Genomic DNA, 19,112 nt, shown 5'->3' on the forward strand with positions numbered 1-19,112 from the left:
AAGTTAAAAAGGCAACAATATTTATTTACTTTGAAAAGTTTCCTATCTTAATTTAAAATAAAATAAAAATGGCTGGTTTCCCATGAAAGTGAAAAAATCAAACAACGTTCAATAACGTGTCACGTGCACCTCACAAAACTGCAGTTGTGAAAGGGCAACGTGTTATGTGTTCATGCTTGTTTTCTCATAACCTGCCTCTGAACTAACATAAGTGGAAGGGACCTGTTTTCTCCCCTTTTTCTTGTGAAAGAGAAATAATGTGCCCAAGTCCTGGGCTACATTATTATTTGTTTATTTAAGGTGTTTTCCATAAAAGCTGTATACAGTTTCATGGTGTCCCTGCTGTTTAGAAGAAAAATGCAGTTTTAGTATTATAGACTGAATTAAGGTGAATAATCCACATTGATGATATACAAACATGAACGATAACTTGTTGAAAGTAGTTTTTGTGTATTTTTGTTATCAATTATGGGGGAGAAGACAAAGTTAGTCATGTGTCTGCAAGAGAGTGACCACTACTGCTCAAACCACCAAAAGGAGAGCACGGCATGTGGTGTAGAGGTAGAGTGCGCTACCCTAATACAGAGGCTTCAATCCTCGACGCAGCGGTCCCTGGTTTGAGTCCTAAACTGCACGACCTGTGCTGCATGTCTTCCTCCTCTCTTTCTCCTACTTTCAAATAAAAATAAAGGCCATTTGTGCTGCAAAAGAAAACTAACATCAGTTTTTAGCCACCCCTCAGAGAGCAATGGTCTCAGTCTGGCCACCACAGTGAAACTTTTTTGGCTCCGCCACTGATAAAAAGGTGTTCACAGAGGTAGGGGAGAGAATGACAAGCAATAGATTTTACCGCACAATGCTACAAAACAATTGTGGCAAATCATGTGGGTGAGACAACTGAACTTACATTTCAGCTGCTGCTTAAAGAAGAACTGCTAGAAAGTAGTTTTATTATTTAATGCACAGAACGAACAATGAAGGTCACCAAACAATAGACAAATAACTCATGGTACAGAATTGTATCCATCCAACCCCACCTCTCCAGCACCTCTACACCAATAAAAAGATAGAAAAAGGAAACATCTTCAGGCCATAACTTTGTGCTGCTGGAACTGAGGAAAAGAAGCAATGGCTTCGCACATTATCGCTGACTGTAGAAACCTCACCTTGGACCCCCAGCAATTTGGATATTGTGACTCTTCACTCATCCAACAGACGAGCCACTTGAACTGAAGTTAGAGGATAATGCTGGTTCTGAGAGACAGGTGTCACAACACACAGAGCATTGTTTCATATTTGGTTGCATATCTGCAGGCTAGTCATGGTGCCAGTGCCATCCCTGATAGCCGTAGTCTATTTCACCAGGATAATATATCTTGCAACAAAATACTGTTCAGGAATGGTTTGAGTTGCAATAACAATGACTTTGAGTTGTTGACCTGACTTTCAGATTCCACAGATCTAAACCCAGTCAAACATCTGTAAGATGAGTTTGACAGACAAGTCCAAATCAACAAATCCATAGTGGCCTTATCCCACCTTAAAAGATTTGCTGCTAACATCTAGGAGCCAGATTCCACAGCACACCTTCAGGGTTTTAGTAGAGTCAATTTTTTTGATGTGTCCGCAAATAGAGCAACCAACAGATTGCAATTAAGCAAATGGTCAGAATGTTATGCCTAGTCATTATATCCTTTCCCTTAGCTTTTTTACTCTTTTGTTGTGAGTTCCTATTGCAATGTGCTCTCTCTTGACTAGAAATAACAAATAGCGTCATTCACACAGTAATGAGAAGGGCAGATCAGACGTGTGGTGTCTGGGAGTGAAGTAGACCACCCTATATTGGTCTGAATGGCAAAACTGCCATAAAACTGTCTGCCACCACCTCTCTTGCTTCCCCTTTTTTCCTTTGTCTCACACATCATTGCAGGAACAGTGCTGTATAGTGCCCTCTAGTCAGAAAATATGTCACTGCAGCTGTGCCAAGGCAGGACATCGTGCACACAATAGAGCCTCTTCATTTCCGCTTCATTTCATAATACATTTTAGATGTTTGTTTGGATGATTCATAATGTGCAGAATTTGTATAGATGACTGAAATCTAGTCAGCTGTGCACAATATAACAAATATGGAAACTATTTTTCACAATGATGCTGCAACAACATTTGCGTTACACATTATATATGAATGTTTAGGTCATCAAAGGCTGAAGTGTTGCAAGTATGAAATTATTTCAGGATTTCCTTGCATAGCGCAGCAACACAAGCACCAAAACGAGGAGATGACACTGATGCGCCACTAATGAGCAGGTAGAAAGGTGAAAGCCACTGTAATTATTTTTTGAAAGCTGCTGAATGATCTGTATGAAGTTGAACATTTTTGTCCAGTACACTTTTCCTCAAATGTGTGTTTCTTGAAGGTTTTAAATAAGAATCAGGACCATCAAACAATGCTATCTCTGTGCCTGTGTGTGTTTTGCAAACATTATGCAGACAGAAAAATCTGTTTCCTCTTTTAAACACAGTTAATTGTATTGATAATGTTGATATCTAAAAGATGTACACCAATCAAACTCATAAATTGTAAATACCGTTAATAAATACAAGTCATTTGTAAGTTAGGTAAAAGTATTACTGTCTCAATTATAGAGATTTAAGTGAAATGTGTAGTAGAAGGAGTTTTGTTTTTGTTTGGCGTTGCACTTATGATTGAACTGAGGCTTGTTTTTGTTTATTTCAAGCTGAGTTTTATTATATATCATACATCTTTATTTGTAAACACAATGATGCCATACTGGATATGTTTTATAGAATCATAAAAAAATATTTGTTAGAGGCAGCCTAACAATTGAAAGGTCTTTTGATTGTTCATAAAAATAAACAAAGAAATAATTCACTGTTAGAGACAATGAAGAAACCTCATTTGATCACTTATTAATGAAAAAACATTTAGTATAATTTAAACTGACCTACCCCTGTAATGACAGGTTTGCATAACTATGCTCAGGTGAGTTGTAAAATAGTATTTATAGCAGATCTAATAAGGAATTCAGGATAATATTAGGCTTATTACATATTTTTCGTATGTAATCTGGTTAAACATAATTACTTTTGTAATCTGATTACATAGAACAGATTATATATAATCAGATACATCCCAGCAGTGGCTCTGGTGCAACTCAACATTTTGCTCTCCAACCCACAGCATGGCACAATGGCTGGCTCATGCTCATTGAATGGGTGTGCTGGTGGGCATTTTTGGAAGTGGTGCAATGTGAAGTGCATGCTCACATGGAAATTCACATCTCCGCACAGCAAGTGGGGAAGATCTCAGCTCAGTGATGTCCTGACCTGGTGGAGCTTTGCAGGTAATGTGAGCAGAGGGTGTGTATTGAGGGGGCTGCTGGCAGCCCCTGCCTTCTGTGCTGGAATGTGCTAAGACTTGCTTTTGGGGTGGGACATCATGACCTCAGGCAATAGGATGGGTGGGTGCGACTTACATAGAAAAGGAAAGGAGTAGCAAGAGATGACGCGGGTGAGAACAAACAGGAGTTACAACTCAGTTTTAACCCTAGAGTCCATGCACAAATGTTGGTTTAGAGCCAATGACGGGCCCTGTATAAGAACGCAGTGGGCAGGCAGGGGTTAATGATTTGTGTCATCTCTGGTTCAGTTAATGCTTTGACAACTCTCTGCTTTTTCGCACTAAGAAATTTCCACCTTACTTTCATCTTGATATGGGAAGGAGGGCGGAGGGGAGGCAGATGAATACTGTGTCTTTAAGAGAGAGAGTGTGTGTGTGAGTGTGTGTGTGTGAGCGAAAGAGAGAGAAAAGGGAGGGACCTCTTTGCCCTCCAGAAACCAGGAAGGGAATTGAGTTGATCTGCTGCTGCTTGGTTAGCGCATACGGGGGCTTTAAGCTGCACGACAGTGAGAGGGAGATAGAGAGCTCCGGAGAGGAGGAGAGGAGAGGGCTGAGCTAACCCACAACAAGCACCACCACGGCCATCACAGGTGAGCTGAAGGCGACCTGTCATCCCCTCCTCTGCCTTCCCTGGGCCTGTCGAACTCAGGGGGGGTGGGGGTGGGAGCAGGGAGAGGAGAGAGGGAGGACTGAGGGAGGGGGGCCAGAAAGCAGAGCAGGGGGTGGGGGGGTAGGTGGGTCGCAGCAGCAGTCCCTAGTCAAGGTTCCTCTTTTTTTATTTCCCTTAAATATGTCCTCTGTAGAGCTATTTGCCTCTGGGGAATCAGGTGATAAAGTTTATAGGATGTGATCAAAACATTAACTTTTCAGGCAGGTGGAAGAACTTAGAGGAGGAGGAGGGAGGTGACTGAGCCAAGAAAAGGAGGAAGCAAAAATAATGACACTGGATAAGCTACAAGCAGTGGCAGCAACTTTTCAAGACATTACAGGGTGAGACACTCATTGCAGGGTGTGCTGTGTGTGCAGAGCATGTCTGGGTGGCATTAGGTTGTTTAGAAGAGGGGTAAGTCAATTTAGGTCAGGAGGTTTCAAGTGTGTCTGAACCGTCCCAAGAGCGTAGAGCTGATGAAAGAGCACACTGTCGATGTTTCAGTGCCGCCCTGACAGACGGGGCTGAATTTTGTTTTGGTTTTTCCTCCCACTACGCTTTGCCTTGTTTGATGGCTGCTCTGTACTTTAATACCTGGCAGGCTGCTAGCAACATACTGTAGTGTATAATTCAGCCCTGGGTTGCATACGTTAGAGAGCTTAGAGATAGTGGGGGTGGTGAGGGCAGAGAGGAAAGCTGGGACTCGTAGTCCGCAGCGGAGGCTGTGGAAACCAGGTGACATTGGGTTTCAGCCTCTATATCCCAGAGTGCCTTGCCCTTGGCCATGAAGGAAAGGGAACAGCCGTCAGCCTATCCCAGCGAGGAGGTGTGGTGAGTGAGCTGCCGTGAAGCCAATGAGGCGAGGGGATGCAGGAGCTGAGTTGTGGGCTGAAAATAGAGGGTGGTGGTGGATGGGATAGGGGCGGGTAGGTGTCTGTGTGGGATCAGGCAAGGGCTTGCCTGTATGACTAGGGCCACTCACAAGTTTCCTGCCTGGTAATGCTCTAGCCCTGCCCAGAGACACAGGCAGCAGAGCTGGCCGGCAAAGCAGGGGAAGGCAGAGAGGTCCCGAGCAACATTTTCTGCCTATTTGGTAAGCATTACGAAAACATCCACACAGACACATGGTGTCTTTTGGCTGGGATTTAGAAGAGAGGGGAGGCAAGCAGGGAATGTAAATACCAGTGTGTCTTGACAGAGTTCAGAGTTCTTGATCTATTTGAAGATAGAGCAGGGATTGTCAAAGGCGTCAGGTGCTGCATTGAATATCTTGTGAAAGTTTGCTTTTTTATCTCTGGATGTTTAATCCTAAATGTGTTGTTTTGATTGTGTCAAGATGTGCTCAATTTATTAAAATTGTTGCTAATATTAGCACAGTAAGAAGATGAAGATGTTTGCACATGCTGCACCACTGCTCCTTCGGGGGCGCTCAGAGTAACTATACAGAAACAGCCTCATCAGATACTTTGCTGAGCCGTGGCTGACAGCTACTGGGGCACCGGTGTTGAGTAATAGTTTTAGAAACGTAACTAAGCGATGCCTCGTCTTAATGAGCTGAAGAATAGGTGACACAACTTGTGACAGCTGAACGCCACCGACAGGGCAGGTTTCCTTTGGCTGTGTCTGTGCAATATTAAAACAAAACTTAAGCTCTGGCAACTTTGTGTAACCATCCACCAAGGGCTTAAGCGTTCACAGATTGGTTTTAGTCGTTCCCGGCTACTCAAACCGCGGTCAATCTCATGACAACCCTTTACTGCTCAACTCCCCCATGCTCACCTTCATCTTGTTGAAAGCAAATTGAAATCTCTCCTGCCGCCATGTAATGCTTTCTTTTTTGGCCAGTGGTTCGAAAACTTCACAGCTACCCTGACTGTCTTCCTCGATAACCACATGCTTTTTTTTTTTTTTTTGGCTTTGCATACTTGTTGAACACGTTTTTACAAATGTGCAGGCATGGAGAGGGTAAATGACGCCCATTTTATGGGAATGTCTTTCATAATGCTGCTGTAAATGAAGTTGATCACTTTTTCTCATTCAGTTTAGGGTCACAAAATAGATAGGTTACTGTTAATACTATCTGCTGCATGGGCTTCACCCTATGGATGAAGACCATAGTTATTTCTAGTGAATTCCAGCAAGAGGTTAAACTAGGACGCCATATGTATTTATATGTGTGAGCGCGCATGCACATTCATGTGCATGCGCGTCTGTGTTACCAACAATAGACTCCAGAGGAATTGCAGGGGACTTCAGTGACTGTGGGCAGGTCCAAGACACCACCCATCAATTTGGCGGTGAGGCTGAATACAGTTTGATTTTCCTGTATGTTTGTGCCTGCACCACGATGGCCCAAAACTAGCAGGTTCAGGCAGACCGAGAGGACAGGTTATGTGATGTCGCCGTGGCAGTTTGAGGCTTTTTTTCAGAGTAAAAAGATGGCAGCATACAGTGGGATACATGTAGCTGTCATTTTGTTTGTTTAAAGGTTTATCCATGTGTTAAAATGGCTTATACAGTAGTTATTGTGTTTTATAAGGAGTGTTTCCATGCCACCTTTTAACATAAAGACATTCGTAAAGGTTTGCACATTTACAGTTGAAATTGTTTCATTTGCCTCTTCCTTAGTGAATGCAGCTTCACTTCCCCCCCCTCCATGATGTTTGGTTCCCCTGGTCAGCTGCTTAATATACCACAGCTTCCAGCCTGGCTAGACAGACAGACCCCTCTCTGTTGTTTTTCTGTTGTTATGCTGAAGACCTGGGGCAGTAAAGGGGCTTCTTCTATTCTCTTCTGGGACATTTATTGTGCAGAGTTCAACACAACTTGATCAAATTAAGAGTAAGAGAGTGAGGCCTGGGATGTTTTTCAAAAAGGAGCGAAGGCTTGACTTACATGGTCTCAATTTTAGAGTTAGTCATTTTGTTTTCATTAATTATAAAACACAACAAGTTGGAGGAGGTGAAGATGTTTACAATTTTTACCAAAACAACCCAAACATTTACTGATTTATTGATAATAAACACTAGGAGGCAGATCTGGGACCACTCCAGCACTGTCTGCTATCTGATGTAGTTAGTTGGCTTGCAGTGAAACAAGAGAAAGACAATGTGTGGGTTGCATTAAAGTATGGCGAGACATGGAGAGGTGGGTGGGTCCGCACAGCTTTGCCTCCTCAGCAATGGAAAGGGGAAGTGGGTGATGTGGTGGATACTATGCAGTGCACAGTCTGAGACAGAGATGGAGCAATGATGAGATGAGAGCAACAGATGAGAGGAAAAGAAGGGGAGGGTGGGATGGGGGTGAGGGGGTCAGACAGTACGTACAGGGAGGCAGAACAAGAGCAGAGCTGGTCATCTGATAACAGAGCGGGTTCTGTTACACGCCTGCCACAGACTCACAGGAAGTCCTCTTTCCCTGTCAGGCTGAGCATGCGCAGAGTGGCACAACCAGTAGTCACCACTTGACCAGTTAACCTGCTGGACACGAGCTTTCTGAGGCCATGTGTTTTGTACATTTACCAGGTTGTCAACACAAGTTGACTTATTAATCAAGATAGTAAAAAAAGGGAAAACTCTAATACCTGATGATTTGTGTAATTGTAATCTTACATTAAAAAGGCCTAAAAAGACTAAATGCCATTTCACGATGTCCTTGGTGTAACCTCCAAACCTGCATGAAAAGCATGCCATACTCCTTTATTTAAAGGGACAATTCTGAGTTTCTCAAGAGAGGTTCCTTAAAAGATAGATAAGGTTGCTGGTATATTACCTGCTGTATACTACTCCTTTGGCATCTTCATTTAGTATAAATCCACATTAGTTCATTCCAAAGGTGGAATCTGAGGGCTAGCGAAGAGGTCCCAAGAACAACGTGGACATTCTTAAAACAACTTCAATCTCAAAAAGTCATAGTGGTTTATGTCTATGTAGTTTTATGAACCTTTAAACTGTTGTAATGTTTGCATTGGGTGGTTTTATACACAGAGGCTTATGATTATTTACATGGGGAGTGGAGGTCGGAGGCAGTGCACCACCAATAACCTTCCTGTGTAAAACATTTACTGAAAATGTAAAATGTAAAGTGTTTCCAGTAACAATAATTGTCTGATATAAAAGTGAACTGCTGTAAAATGTAAAAAATATCATATCAGTTTAACTGAATGCTGTTTCATAGATGTTTTACATTGCTTTACTTTTCTGTTACATCGTTACTCTTACTGAAGTTGCTTTACATACATCTGTTTCCCACAGGAAAATTATCAGTGATGCACCATATCCAGCCTCCTTTATTTTTATAAATAATCATCTGCTTCTTGTAAATAACTGTTCAGTTCAAACATGACAGTAGTTTAAAGGTTCTTAAAATAAAATTTTACCACTATGAGGATTTTGAGATCCAGTTGTTTTAAGTTGGTAGTCCACTTTGGTTTTGGTCCCTCTTGGGCTACCCTCTAAGTCCAATTAATCATTAGTTATACTAAATAAAGACACCATCAAAGTAATCTCGTCCAGGTAAGATATTACCTGTTCATTACCCCTTACCGGACCCTTATATGAAAAATCCTGAAGTATCTGTTGAGGTATTTTGAACTGAAGTAATATGGCTTTGTCTTTTTTAAAAACAAAGCAGATTTGAAGGGAAAAAATACAAAGTCCTACAGTTTTTATGTAATCAAGTTTGTTTCTATAAACGGTTTTGTAATTCACTTAACCTCTTAAAAGTGTGAGACTTGTGCAGTTGCCCAACCACCCCCTCTCCCCCTACCTGAAGGTGGTTACCTTTCCTCTTACTATAGCAGGTTATACCAGGTCTAACAGTAATTCATCCTGAGTTTATCATTGACATCTGAGCCAGATTCCTGGGCCTCCATTTGCTTTCAAGTTATAAGCAAGCTTGTGAGTTTATCGCCCTGTCTCGCCCACCACCTTCTCACTGGCTCCGTGTTTTGGCAGTACTTCCTGGTTAGTTTCTAGTGAAAGCTGCCAGGCCTCGACCAGCCCATGCAACTTTTTATCAGTCAGTAGCCTACTTCCTTCTTTGCTCCCAACATGGCCAATCAGGTTTCCTTCCATTTTGGCCAACAATGAGTCACTGAGAAGTGGCAGTTGCTCAAAATCCATAAATGTGCTAAACTCATAAATTCTAATTATTTTGTCATTATCTGTAACCTGGATTATTTACATTTACAGTTTATTTTAGTTAGCAGTAGGTATGGGCGTATTAGAGGTATCGAGGTCCGCCAAGGTTTAAAAAAAAACAAAAATTTTTTGTGATCATACAGGTCCTAAAGTTTAATTAAATGACAAAAAAGTGCCAGTGATCAGTTTTCCTAGACAGTATGGAGCATAGAGCATCACATCTGCCATGTGTCCCCTACCCCACATGTTGCTGCAGACTTACAGCCTTGTTAATTTTTGTTGTCGTTTAAAAGATAGAAAAATTTAGCTGCTTGCAAATATTTCTGGTTGTGACAAACACAGACAGAAACTAGATGAATGCCACCAATCATCCTTAAGGTCATTTTGTTCGAAAACTATTGTAAGCAAGATTCTCCTAAGAAACCTAAATAACATACAAACTCATATAAACTTGTTGTACTTTGAGTATCACTCTTTAAAGAGCAGAGCGAAAAAAAAGGTAGAACAATTTGTACAAAAGGGCACAACTTTTGCCAAATTTAGTCTGTGTTTATTTTGAGTTGTTGCTTAAGTCGGTGTATCAAAATCAAATTAACATTAAATAAATATTATAGATAACATTGTTATGAGGGTAATACTTCAACATGTTATTTTATCATCAGTAGGAAAAATGTTGCTTTTCAGTTAGGTCATGCTGTTCATTTTAGTTATAAATGTGTTATTGTGTTACTGTGGTATTTGTACTCAAGGTTTTCATACCAGGAGAATATCCTTCTGGCCCATGCCTATCTGTCCCTCAAATATACATATTTCACTATTTTTGAACTGTGTAAATTAATATTAGTCAACAGGAAATTGTCATACTCTCAAATTTGAGGAACAAGAAGGTAAAATAAATTGGTGCAAAAGAGAGGAGAAAGATTATTTGCATTCTGATTCAACCAGTCCAAACACTGCTTTTTGGGGGCATTTACTGTTTTGTTGTGTCTTTTTAAAATGACTCTCTCTAATCTATTTATTTCCTTATCTGGGATCATCTAGGTTGAGCAGGGTTAACAGTTTTGTCGCTTGTATCTAGGAATGACTGGTATGTGTCAGGCAAAGACGGAGAGACGTTCATGGAGGCCTTTTTCTAGATGTTCCACAACAAGATACATGTGAGCGCAAATAATAACCAGTCCTGCTAACTCCCGCCACACTGCGATCCCATTCGCTTCTGTCAGTGACAAGCAAATTGCCTCCAACTGTCTTCATGCAGATGTTGACACACGGCGTATTCGGTCAACTGAAAGAAAAAACAAAACCGCGAAGACAGAAACCTTTTTTTTGTACACCTTTGTACAGATATATGGGAGGGGGTGAGGGGATGATGCGAATGAGCTGAATGAGATTAGGGTGGAGGTGGGATGGGTTGGCCCTGAGCGTTGAGACGGTTGTTTGACTTGCAAAGCAGGCCTGGGCGCTCGTGGCCTGAAAATAAGGCCCTTCCCAGAAAGTAGAACACGGTGTACACGGACAGCTGCGGTGCCGCTTTGCGTTAGATCACCGGCCTTGTCACCCACAGGCATGAATTAGTGATAAGGAATGTTTCAAGCCATGAGAAGGTGTCAGGATCAGGTTTGTGGCTCCATGTTTCCTCTTTCTCAGTGTTCTGTGCAGGTTTATTCAGGGACAGGTTGCTCCTGCATGCAGAGCAGTCGCTCTGTGCTTCATTGGCGCTGAATCAAGTTTTGTGTATTTGCGCACGTTCGTGCATGTGTGTGTTTTATCTTCTCCTCAGCTCAACGTCTTTACCTCACAAAGCCATGACCTAGGGTCAACTCTGGACATGTGGGGGGATACAGTAGCCTCGTTGGGCGGCTTGCAGCACAGCCCGGTTCAGTGCAGGTGCTGTAGAGCTCTGCTGTTAAAGGAAGGCGGGTTGGCTTGACTCTGAATGGGGCTCGCAGAGATTTGTTTCCACCTGCGAAGGACGCGACCAGCTGCCATGTGGATGCCCTTTCTTTTGCTCTTCCTTCCCATCTCACTCTGCTCTCTTTGCTTCCTGTGTCATTTATCTTTTACTCTCTCCCCTCTCTTAACATATTCAGATGAGGGATTGGGTAATAAAATTTGCTTTTGCCATGACTGACAGGTTGTTTTCAGTAAGTCATTGGTAGTGTTCTCAGACCCTATGTGGTCAACTGACCACACAAACATGAATTAAGAGATACATAGAGAAATTGGCAGAAAGCAAGGTATGACATTCTCATGGTATGATAACCTTGATTAAAAAAAAAAACGAAATCGATAGGCAATGGTTATTCTTATTGCTGCCAAAATAAAAACGTTTATTATTACAGTTATAATAATTCATTATTATTATTATTTTATATTTGATACTTATCCTTAGTTTTTAAGCAAACATGCTTTTATCACAGAATATTTTTGCTTTTCTGCTTAGAGATGGTTGGTATAGAATGTTATCACGATACTTCATGGTATTTCTTGAGATGATGATAAAAGTGATGATAAAATGTATTTTTAAATGTATCCCCTTCTCTTGGGGTATAAATCTGTAACTCCATACACTCCAAGCCTAACAAAAGCAAATACTACTCTAAAAATAAAGCCATTATATACAGGCTACTTCTCTACAACAGTTACATGTACTTTACTTCTAGCCTTCAGTCGTGTTTTAATATGAAGAAGCAGAATTTAATGCTATCATGCTAACAGTTTTGCAAAACTCATTAATTAGAGTTAATTGTTAATATGATAGAATGACTTACTCTTTTTATGATTTGATAATGCTCTAGTGATAAACATTTCAATAATTACCCCTTCCCTAGTTCTGCTCTTTCTAGACTAACACAAGAATAACAAACTGACATTTGGCTGCCTAACAACAAATGCAGCACTGAGGCTGCCTTTAGCTGTACTCCATACAACTGCAGAAAACTCGACTCACTCCTGCTCCCATTAAAAGGACTTTAAGGCATAGGAATAGTATGGCGTATCAGTAGAGTGGTTTTGACACCAAATGTTGGTATACCTGGATACTGGAAACCAACCCATGCATTGTAGCCAGTTGACTTCTAACTGGTATTCACACTCAACAGGGATGTGCAAAGAGTTTTATCTTTTGTCATTTGAACATACTGCTTTTTATCTAAATGTTATCTTCATTATAACATTTGGCTCAATTAACCAATCTTTGACCCATTTAGGAATTGCTGAGAAAGTGAAAAGCCTTTTCAGCTCTTATGGGTTTCTCAGTGCAGAGGGAATAATAAACCTAGCTATGACCTGTGTGGACATCACAGGTGTGGACGCAGATAGGTATTTTTTCACAGAGGATAAAACAAAGCATAGCAGAGGGGAGGAGAGGAGAGGACAGAGCCAAAAAAAGAAGGTGAACTCCATTAAAAGAGGAGGGGCAGCCAGGTTAGGCAGGTTTGGTGGTGGGGTGTAGCATAAGAACATACCAGGAAGATTGATCGGCAGGAATCTTGTCTTATGAAGCTTGAAAAGAACAACCCATTTTATGCAACAACCGCCCAGTCTCGCCCCCCTGCTGGGTCTGCCTGGCAGATGGTGAAGGGGGGGAGGAGGGGAGTTGGACAGGGTGGGTGTCCTGTGTGTGCTTGTGTATGTGTGTGATTTCTGCGTGTTATTGATGTTACTGTATTCACTCGTGTGACTGAGAAATCGAGGATGGCCCGCTCTGCTCAAACTCCCCACCCTACCCTGCTGCCTAAGCTTCAGATGATCATTTTAATTCCTACCACACACATGCACACAAACACACGTGAGCGAGGGGACAGGCCTTTTCCGAAACTTGGCACACAGTGCAGGGTGGGGTAACTAGCTCAGACCGGATTGACAACCTCCTTTTTTAATGCTGTTCCTTTGCAACTCGTTCTCTTTCTCCATCTGTGGAGTTTCTTTTCACAGCCTTGCAGCCTTCTCTATGTCCCTTCACTCTCCTCTCCCTTCATGTTCCTCCACTTCCCTCACTTTCCTTACTTACTCTCAACTGTCATAGAGTGCATAGGCTGCACAGCCCAGCTCCCAGCATGCACTCTGATCCCGTCAGCCCTCTGCTTATCTGTCCTCTCCGACCTCTTGCTTGATTTCTTACATGGGTGCGTGCACACACCCGTGGAGGTATTCATACATACAAGGAAACAGGCACCCAGCCACCTCCACAAATAAAATACATAAATATCTTTTTAATTCTCCCACTCATTTTATTTATGAAAAGAAAACTGCTCACCAATGGAATTTAACACCGGTGACAGCAATTTATTTACTACAAGAAACTAATGTATTGCACATAGTCATCCATTTGTTTTTCCATCAGTTTCTAACTACACCTGTTTGTTTTTACCTGTTTTAAAATAAATTGGTAGCTGTTGTGAGGAAAAGCACTGTGGTGTTTCCATATGGGTTAAGACACTGTCTCAAGGCTCTTCAGTTCAGTTGAAAATGGTAAGAAATGTTTACACCATCATTTTCATTTCAGGTCAGATGGAAACAGAGTTTAAATGCATCCTAATTTTTAAGCTTAATTAGGGAAAATACCACTGCAAAAGACTCAGACTTAGGTGATTTAAAAGTATTTTTATTTATTTTTATGTTTGAAAAATGTGTGTGTGTTTGGGGGGGGGGATTGATAAGAAAAAATGTACGAATCAATCAGCCAAAATCAGAATCGCTCAATTACCTTTGATAAAAAGCAACTGATAAAATAGCATTAGCTTTGATGCATTGTTTAAGTTACAGAAATCATAGTAAGGTTTGATGAATATAAGGAGATAATCTTGATTTTTTTTTAAGTTTCTGTTGAAATCAAAACTCTGACCTCTAACAAAGAACATGCAGCATTTTTTTCCTGTTTTAGTTGTTATTGTTCTAAAAGAAAAACAAAAAACGCCATAAAAGGCCTGAATGGTACATCTTTTCTGTCATGTTTTGGTTAGATTAAGGAGTCAAATGCAGAGACAAACTGGGATGACACAGAGCAGTTTAAAAATAAAATAAGGTGAACTTAGACAATTGTCTTGCACGCGGAGAATGGACATGAAGCACAGGAAATGGAACGGGCATGGAATGAGCAACAGACATGAGAAAAACCAGCAGTGAACTATGAAACCGGTGAGCTTAAATACTGAGAGAGGTGTGGAGAATTACATAGGATGCAGATGAGTCAATCAGGAGATAAAATGAAACAGCAGTGACAAAAGAAAGCAGGCAAGCTGAGGAGAAAGACTAATTAACTTAAGTGGAGCTGAACAGAGTTGCAAAGAAACCATGGGAAATCAAAGGAAGTTACTCAAAGACCAACACAAAAACTAAGAACCTAAACATAAAGAAATTAAAAACTTACCAACAATAAAGAGCTTAGGGAAAGGAACAAAATAAAGTAAGACCTAAAGAACATAATAAACAACAAGGAAATGGTAAAAACACAAACACAGGGGAAAAACAAAACCCGAACATCTGTGTATCGTGACACACTAATTAATACATTTGTTTATTTTTTTGTTTCTGTAACCATATTGGGTTTACAGGGATATAATAGGCAAAAAATATATATAAGGAGATAATTTTTTGGCCTAATAGAAAGACGTGTTAGTGCTATGTGTTTGGTTCCTAACCACTTAGATCTTTCTCACAGTCAGTATGTGTTTGTAGGACTTTAGAAGGATTTAGAAAAAAATAGTTTTCACAATTTCTGACATTAAAAACATGAATTGCCAAGCAATTTTTCTTGAAGTTAAGAATCCTAACTAGTTTGCAATCTGATATAAGTTCAGAAGAAATGTGAAACAGTGTACAGCTTGTAAATGCTACAAATTTTGCATTGATTTAAATCATTTTCCTTGTTCTTAAATTGTATTGTATGTTAAAAATCTGCTTTGATATAGATAGTCCTAATATTCCAGATATGTGTCTTAGTCAGTCAATATTCCTCTCATGTTTCTGTCCAAAAAACAAAAACTTACAAACTAATCAGTTATCTATGTCTTCTGTTTTCAGATAGGCAGACAGACAGACGGCAGGACGGATACACGGGTGGGGGCTGTGCTCGGCGGCTCGGCGGCAGGCTGGTGGAAGATGTCGTCAGGGGCTGGTGGGAGAGGAGGAAGGCGGATCCGGGGTATAACAAGCTCTGGGGGCGGGGGAAGGAGAGGAGGAGCAGGGGAGGCAGAGGAAGGCCCTGTGGGGATCCCTTTCCATGAACACAGTGCAGACGTCCTGGGCGGTCTGAACAAGCAACGACTCAGTGGGCTTCTTTGCGACGTGCTCTTAGTCACCCAGGACCAGGAGTTTCCGGCTCACCGCTCCGTCCTCGCATCCTGCAGCTCTTACTTCCACAAACTCTTCACTTCGGGGGTCGCCGCCGACCAACAGAACATCTACAACATCGACTTTGTGGCAGCAGAGGCTCTGGGAGCTTTGCTGGACTTTGCCTACACGGCGACATTGACGGTCAGTCACAGCAGTGTGGCCGACATCCTTGCTGCTGCCCACCTCCTGGAAATCTCTCCCGTCCAGGATGTCTGTACTCACCTGCTGGACACCAAAGTGCTCTCCCCGCCGGTGAGGCATCATCATAAAATTAAAAAAACGATTGCCAACAAAGGTTGTGTATCCACCATCAGCGTCTTTAGGTTTAGACACCAAAACATTAAAATGTTTTGCAGCCATATACAATGCTCTGAAAAAGTATTCAACTTTTTCACATTTTAACACATTGTAACCACAAGCTTCAATATATTTATTGGGATTGTATGTGATAGATCAACAGAAAGTTGTACAAAACTGTGAGAGAGCATTTGTAAACAGGAATTTTCAATTTTCTCAATTGGATTTAGGTCTGGGCTTTAACTGGGCCATTCTAACATGTTAATATTCTATTGTATCAATCTATTATAGATAACTGGTTGTACTGGATTTTATAAAGGGGTATGAGACTAAAAGGGACTGAATACAAGTGCACACCTCTCTTTATAATTTTATTTTTAGACACTTTTGAAAATCATGAAACCGTTTCATCCACTTCACAGTCCACTACTACTTGTGTTAATCAATCAGATAAAATCAAATGAACTTTACAAACGTTCTGGGTTATAGGGGGAGAAAATATAAAGGTAAAGTGGTATGAACACTTTTGGAAGCCTCTGTACATATATTTTCTCTAGTTCATTCACATTGAGAATGGTGCATGCATCCATCATGGCATCCACCTCAATAAACAGTCAGCATAACCAGACTTACATGATGGCCTGTATCAGTGTCTCTCACTATGCCAAACACACACTCACAGCTTGGAGTTAGTTTAACACTTACTCATGCTGAGCTAACAGCATTTGTGGAAGAACAGCATGCTCTTTCACAGACTACAGACACAGCACCTCATAGCTCTGCAACATCTTCAACTGCACCAGTGATGTTATGTGTTGTAATATATAATACCATAATAATCACTTCAGGTTTTTTATTGTGACTGTAGCATCACGCCGGACATGCTAGTCAGTTGTTGGTGGATATGCACAGATCAGAGATTTCTGTCCAATCTTTGGTTTGTAAAGGTTTTCACCCATCAATGCATCTTTTAGACAGTTTAGATTTATCTTGAAGAATTATAATTTTCAGGGTTTAAAATGTTTCTTTCTGGCTTCTTTCTGTGAGAGTTGAGGTTTAAACTTTTGTAATTTTTATTAGCAATTAGCAATGTTTGAGAAGTTAGCATTAGTGAATGTAAACAGCAGTCTTTGTGTGTATTCTTTAGAGCACCAATATTTCCATACCAAGCCTCTTCAATAACAGACAGAGGTTCAATGCTTAAAAACGATAAAACATAGTAATGTTCAGTTTTCCTGGTATCTGCTAACAGTAGCTCCGGATCAATTTGCTCGTTTAATCGTTGATCTCTCCAAGGTGGGGACAAACTGTCATTCGATGGCTCTTGACTGATTTGGGAACAAAAGAACCAGAACTGCAAAAGTCCGAAATGGCAAAGGAACAAAATGAATTTAAACCCACCAAGGTTTAGTTCTCTGATGTTGCAGCCTGGGAGAACAGCTAACATTCCTCAGTAGAAAATACAGTTTCCTTTTAAAAAATGCCTTACAACTGTCTTTGAACACTGAACTAATAGCAAAAGGAGCTAACTTTGAGTCTTCTACCCTGAGTAACAACTTTCACACTGAGGAGTGTTGTGGTTAGTGTTACCTGGTAGTCCTTAGGTATGGTGCATTGACTAATTAGAAAAAGATTAGATTTTTGAGCACCTGTTCATTCTGTCACTAATCAGAGCCTTTCAAGCTGAAAATTGTCTGATTCTAGCCTCCACCCAATTCCTTGGTTTATCTCAAGAGATTTTCTTCTGGGAGTAGCTTTGTATTGAGCCCCACTGGCTCAGTTTTCCGTTCAGTTAGTTCTTGCATTTTCTAAAAAGATGACATTTTCTGCAAGTTCTCAAACATTTTGGTCTCTCTGACTTAACCCAGCTTAGCTAAAATGTCAGGATTTTTAAATGATTATTTTCTCTTCTGAACTCTCCAGCTGTTTTGTTTTTTTCTTTTCGCTTTTGTTTATTGTTTGCACTAACTTATATTAAAATGTTTCCGTCCACCCACTTTCTTTTCCTTTCCTGTTTCAACAGGCAGGCAGTGAGCGAAGAGACGAAGATGAAGAGGGGAAATGCAAAGGAGTCAAGGAGCAGGGGAACCAAATTCGGGCCCGGGAGTACCTGGAGTACTTCCAGAGAGGGGCGCACTGGAGCAGCAGTTGCAGCACACCAGAGCTCAGGGAACTGCCCACACACCTGCACTTTAATCATGGTAATGGGAGAACCCCCAGCAACGGGGCTTCTGCTGGCCCTGCTGAGTACTACTCCCCCCTGGCACTAGCCTTGTCACAGCCCCATGCACAAGAACTGGAGGAGGAGGATGAGGATGAAGAGGAAGATGAAGACAGAGATGCAGTTCAGGGCAATGGAGTAAACCTGGGGTCATCATACTATCCTCCATCTCAGAATGGCCACTTCTACCTCCCCCCCGAGTCTCGGCAGGAAACAGAAGTCGAGGACAGCTGTAGAGAGGCGATGGTGAGGGAGAGGGGTTCAGCCAGTGCCCTCCTGCAACAAATGATGGACTCCATTGAGAGGCAGAAGAAGCGTGCAGCGGCCGGGGAGGAGCAGGGAGATGGGGACGACCCTGACATGGAATTTTACTTGAATTATTTTAGTAGCACGCAGCACGAAGATGCAGCTTCTGCTTCGGTTACGCATGGTGTGCCGTCGCTGTGGATGTCACGAGGCAGCGCAGGCCAACACACGGTGGGGGGAGAGAGAGTGGTTGAGGAGAGAGGAAACGGAACCGGAGGAGGTGGAGGAGAAAGAAAGATGCGCTCTAAGGCCTTTCAGAAGTGCCCCATATGCTCGAAAGTCATTCAAGGTGCAGGCAAGCTACCCCGCCATATCAGAACGCACACGGGAGAGAAACCCTATGAATGCGCCATCTGCAAAGTGCGCTTTACCAGGTAAGCCCATTTAATGAAGGGACTACCTCATGTCACATGTGCTAATAGTCTTGGACAAACGGCCCAGTGGAGGGGAACACCACAATGCCAAGAGCTGAAGAATTAGTGCTAACAACCTTAGCTTTGCATTAGGCAGTGCAGTATGTGTCCAAATCATTACCTTGGTCATGGATTGACAGGGTACTAAACAGATTTCCTCCTAATGTAAGATCACATTGCTGTAAGGGAGGGGGCCGGAGTGTTATAAAGGTCAGTTTTATGGTGGCAGTCTTCATAGCAAAGTCCTGGAAATTTAACATAGGGGTCCTATAAAAGAAGGCTGTGCCATGGATGTGTTATCTTGTGAAAAGGGGCCATAAAGGAC

The 19,112-nt window shown here is 41.7% G+C and overlaps 1 protein-coding gene across 3 annotated transcripts in view; it reads left to right on the forward strand.

Moving 5' to 3' along the window:
• The window catches only part of zbtb7a (zinc finger and BTB domain containing 7a), a 33,392-nt gene that overhangs the window by 2,987 nt on the left and 11,293 nt on the right, over window positions 1–19,112 (forward strand). Inside the window, exons 2-4 of one of the 3 annotated variants that reach the window (XM_047375400.1) lie at window positions 3,206–3,368; window positions 15,239–15,802; window positions 17,871–18,748. In XM_047375400.1, the coding sequence (XP_047231356.1) occupies window positions 15,317–15,802; window positions 17,871–18,748 (1,364 nt within the window). In that variant the 5' untranslated portion in view covers window positions 3,206–3,368; window positions 15,239–15,316. Of the gene's footprint in view, window positions 1–3,205; window positions 3,369–3,913; window positions 4,015–5,063; window positions 5,167–15,238; window positions 15,803–17,870; window positions 18,749–19,112 lie in introns of those variants that run through there. The other 2 variants (XM_047375402.1, XM_047375403.1) reach the window with 2 other exon arrangements.

The sequence above is a fragment of the Girardinichthys multiradiatus genome, chromosome 9 (assembly GCF_021462225.1).
Source record: "Girardinichthys multiradiatus isolate DD_20200921_A chromosome 9, DD_fGirMul_XY1, whole genome shotgun sequence".
NCBI lineage: Eukaryota > Metazoa > Chordata > Actinopteri > Cyprinodontiformes > Goodeidae > Girardinichthys > Girardinichthys multiradiatus.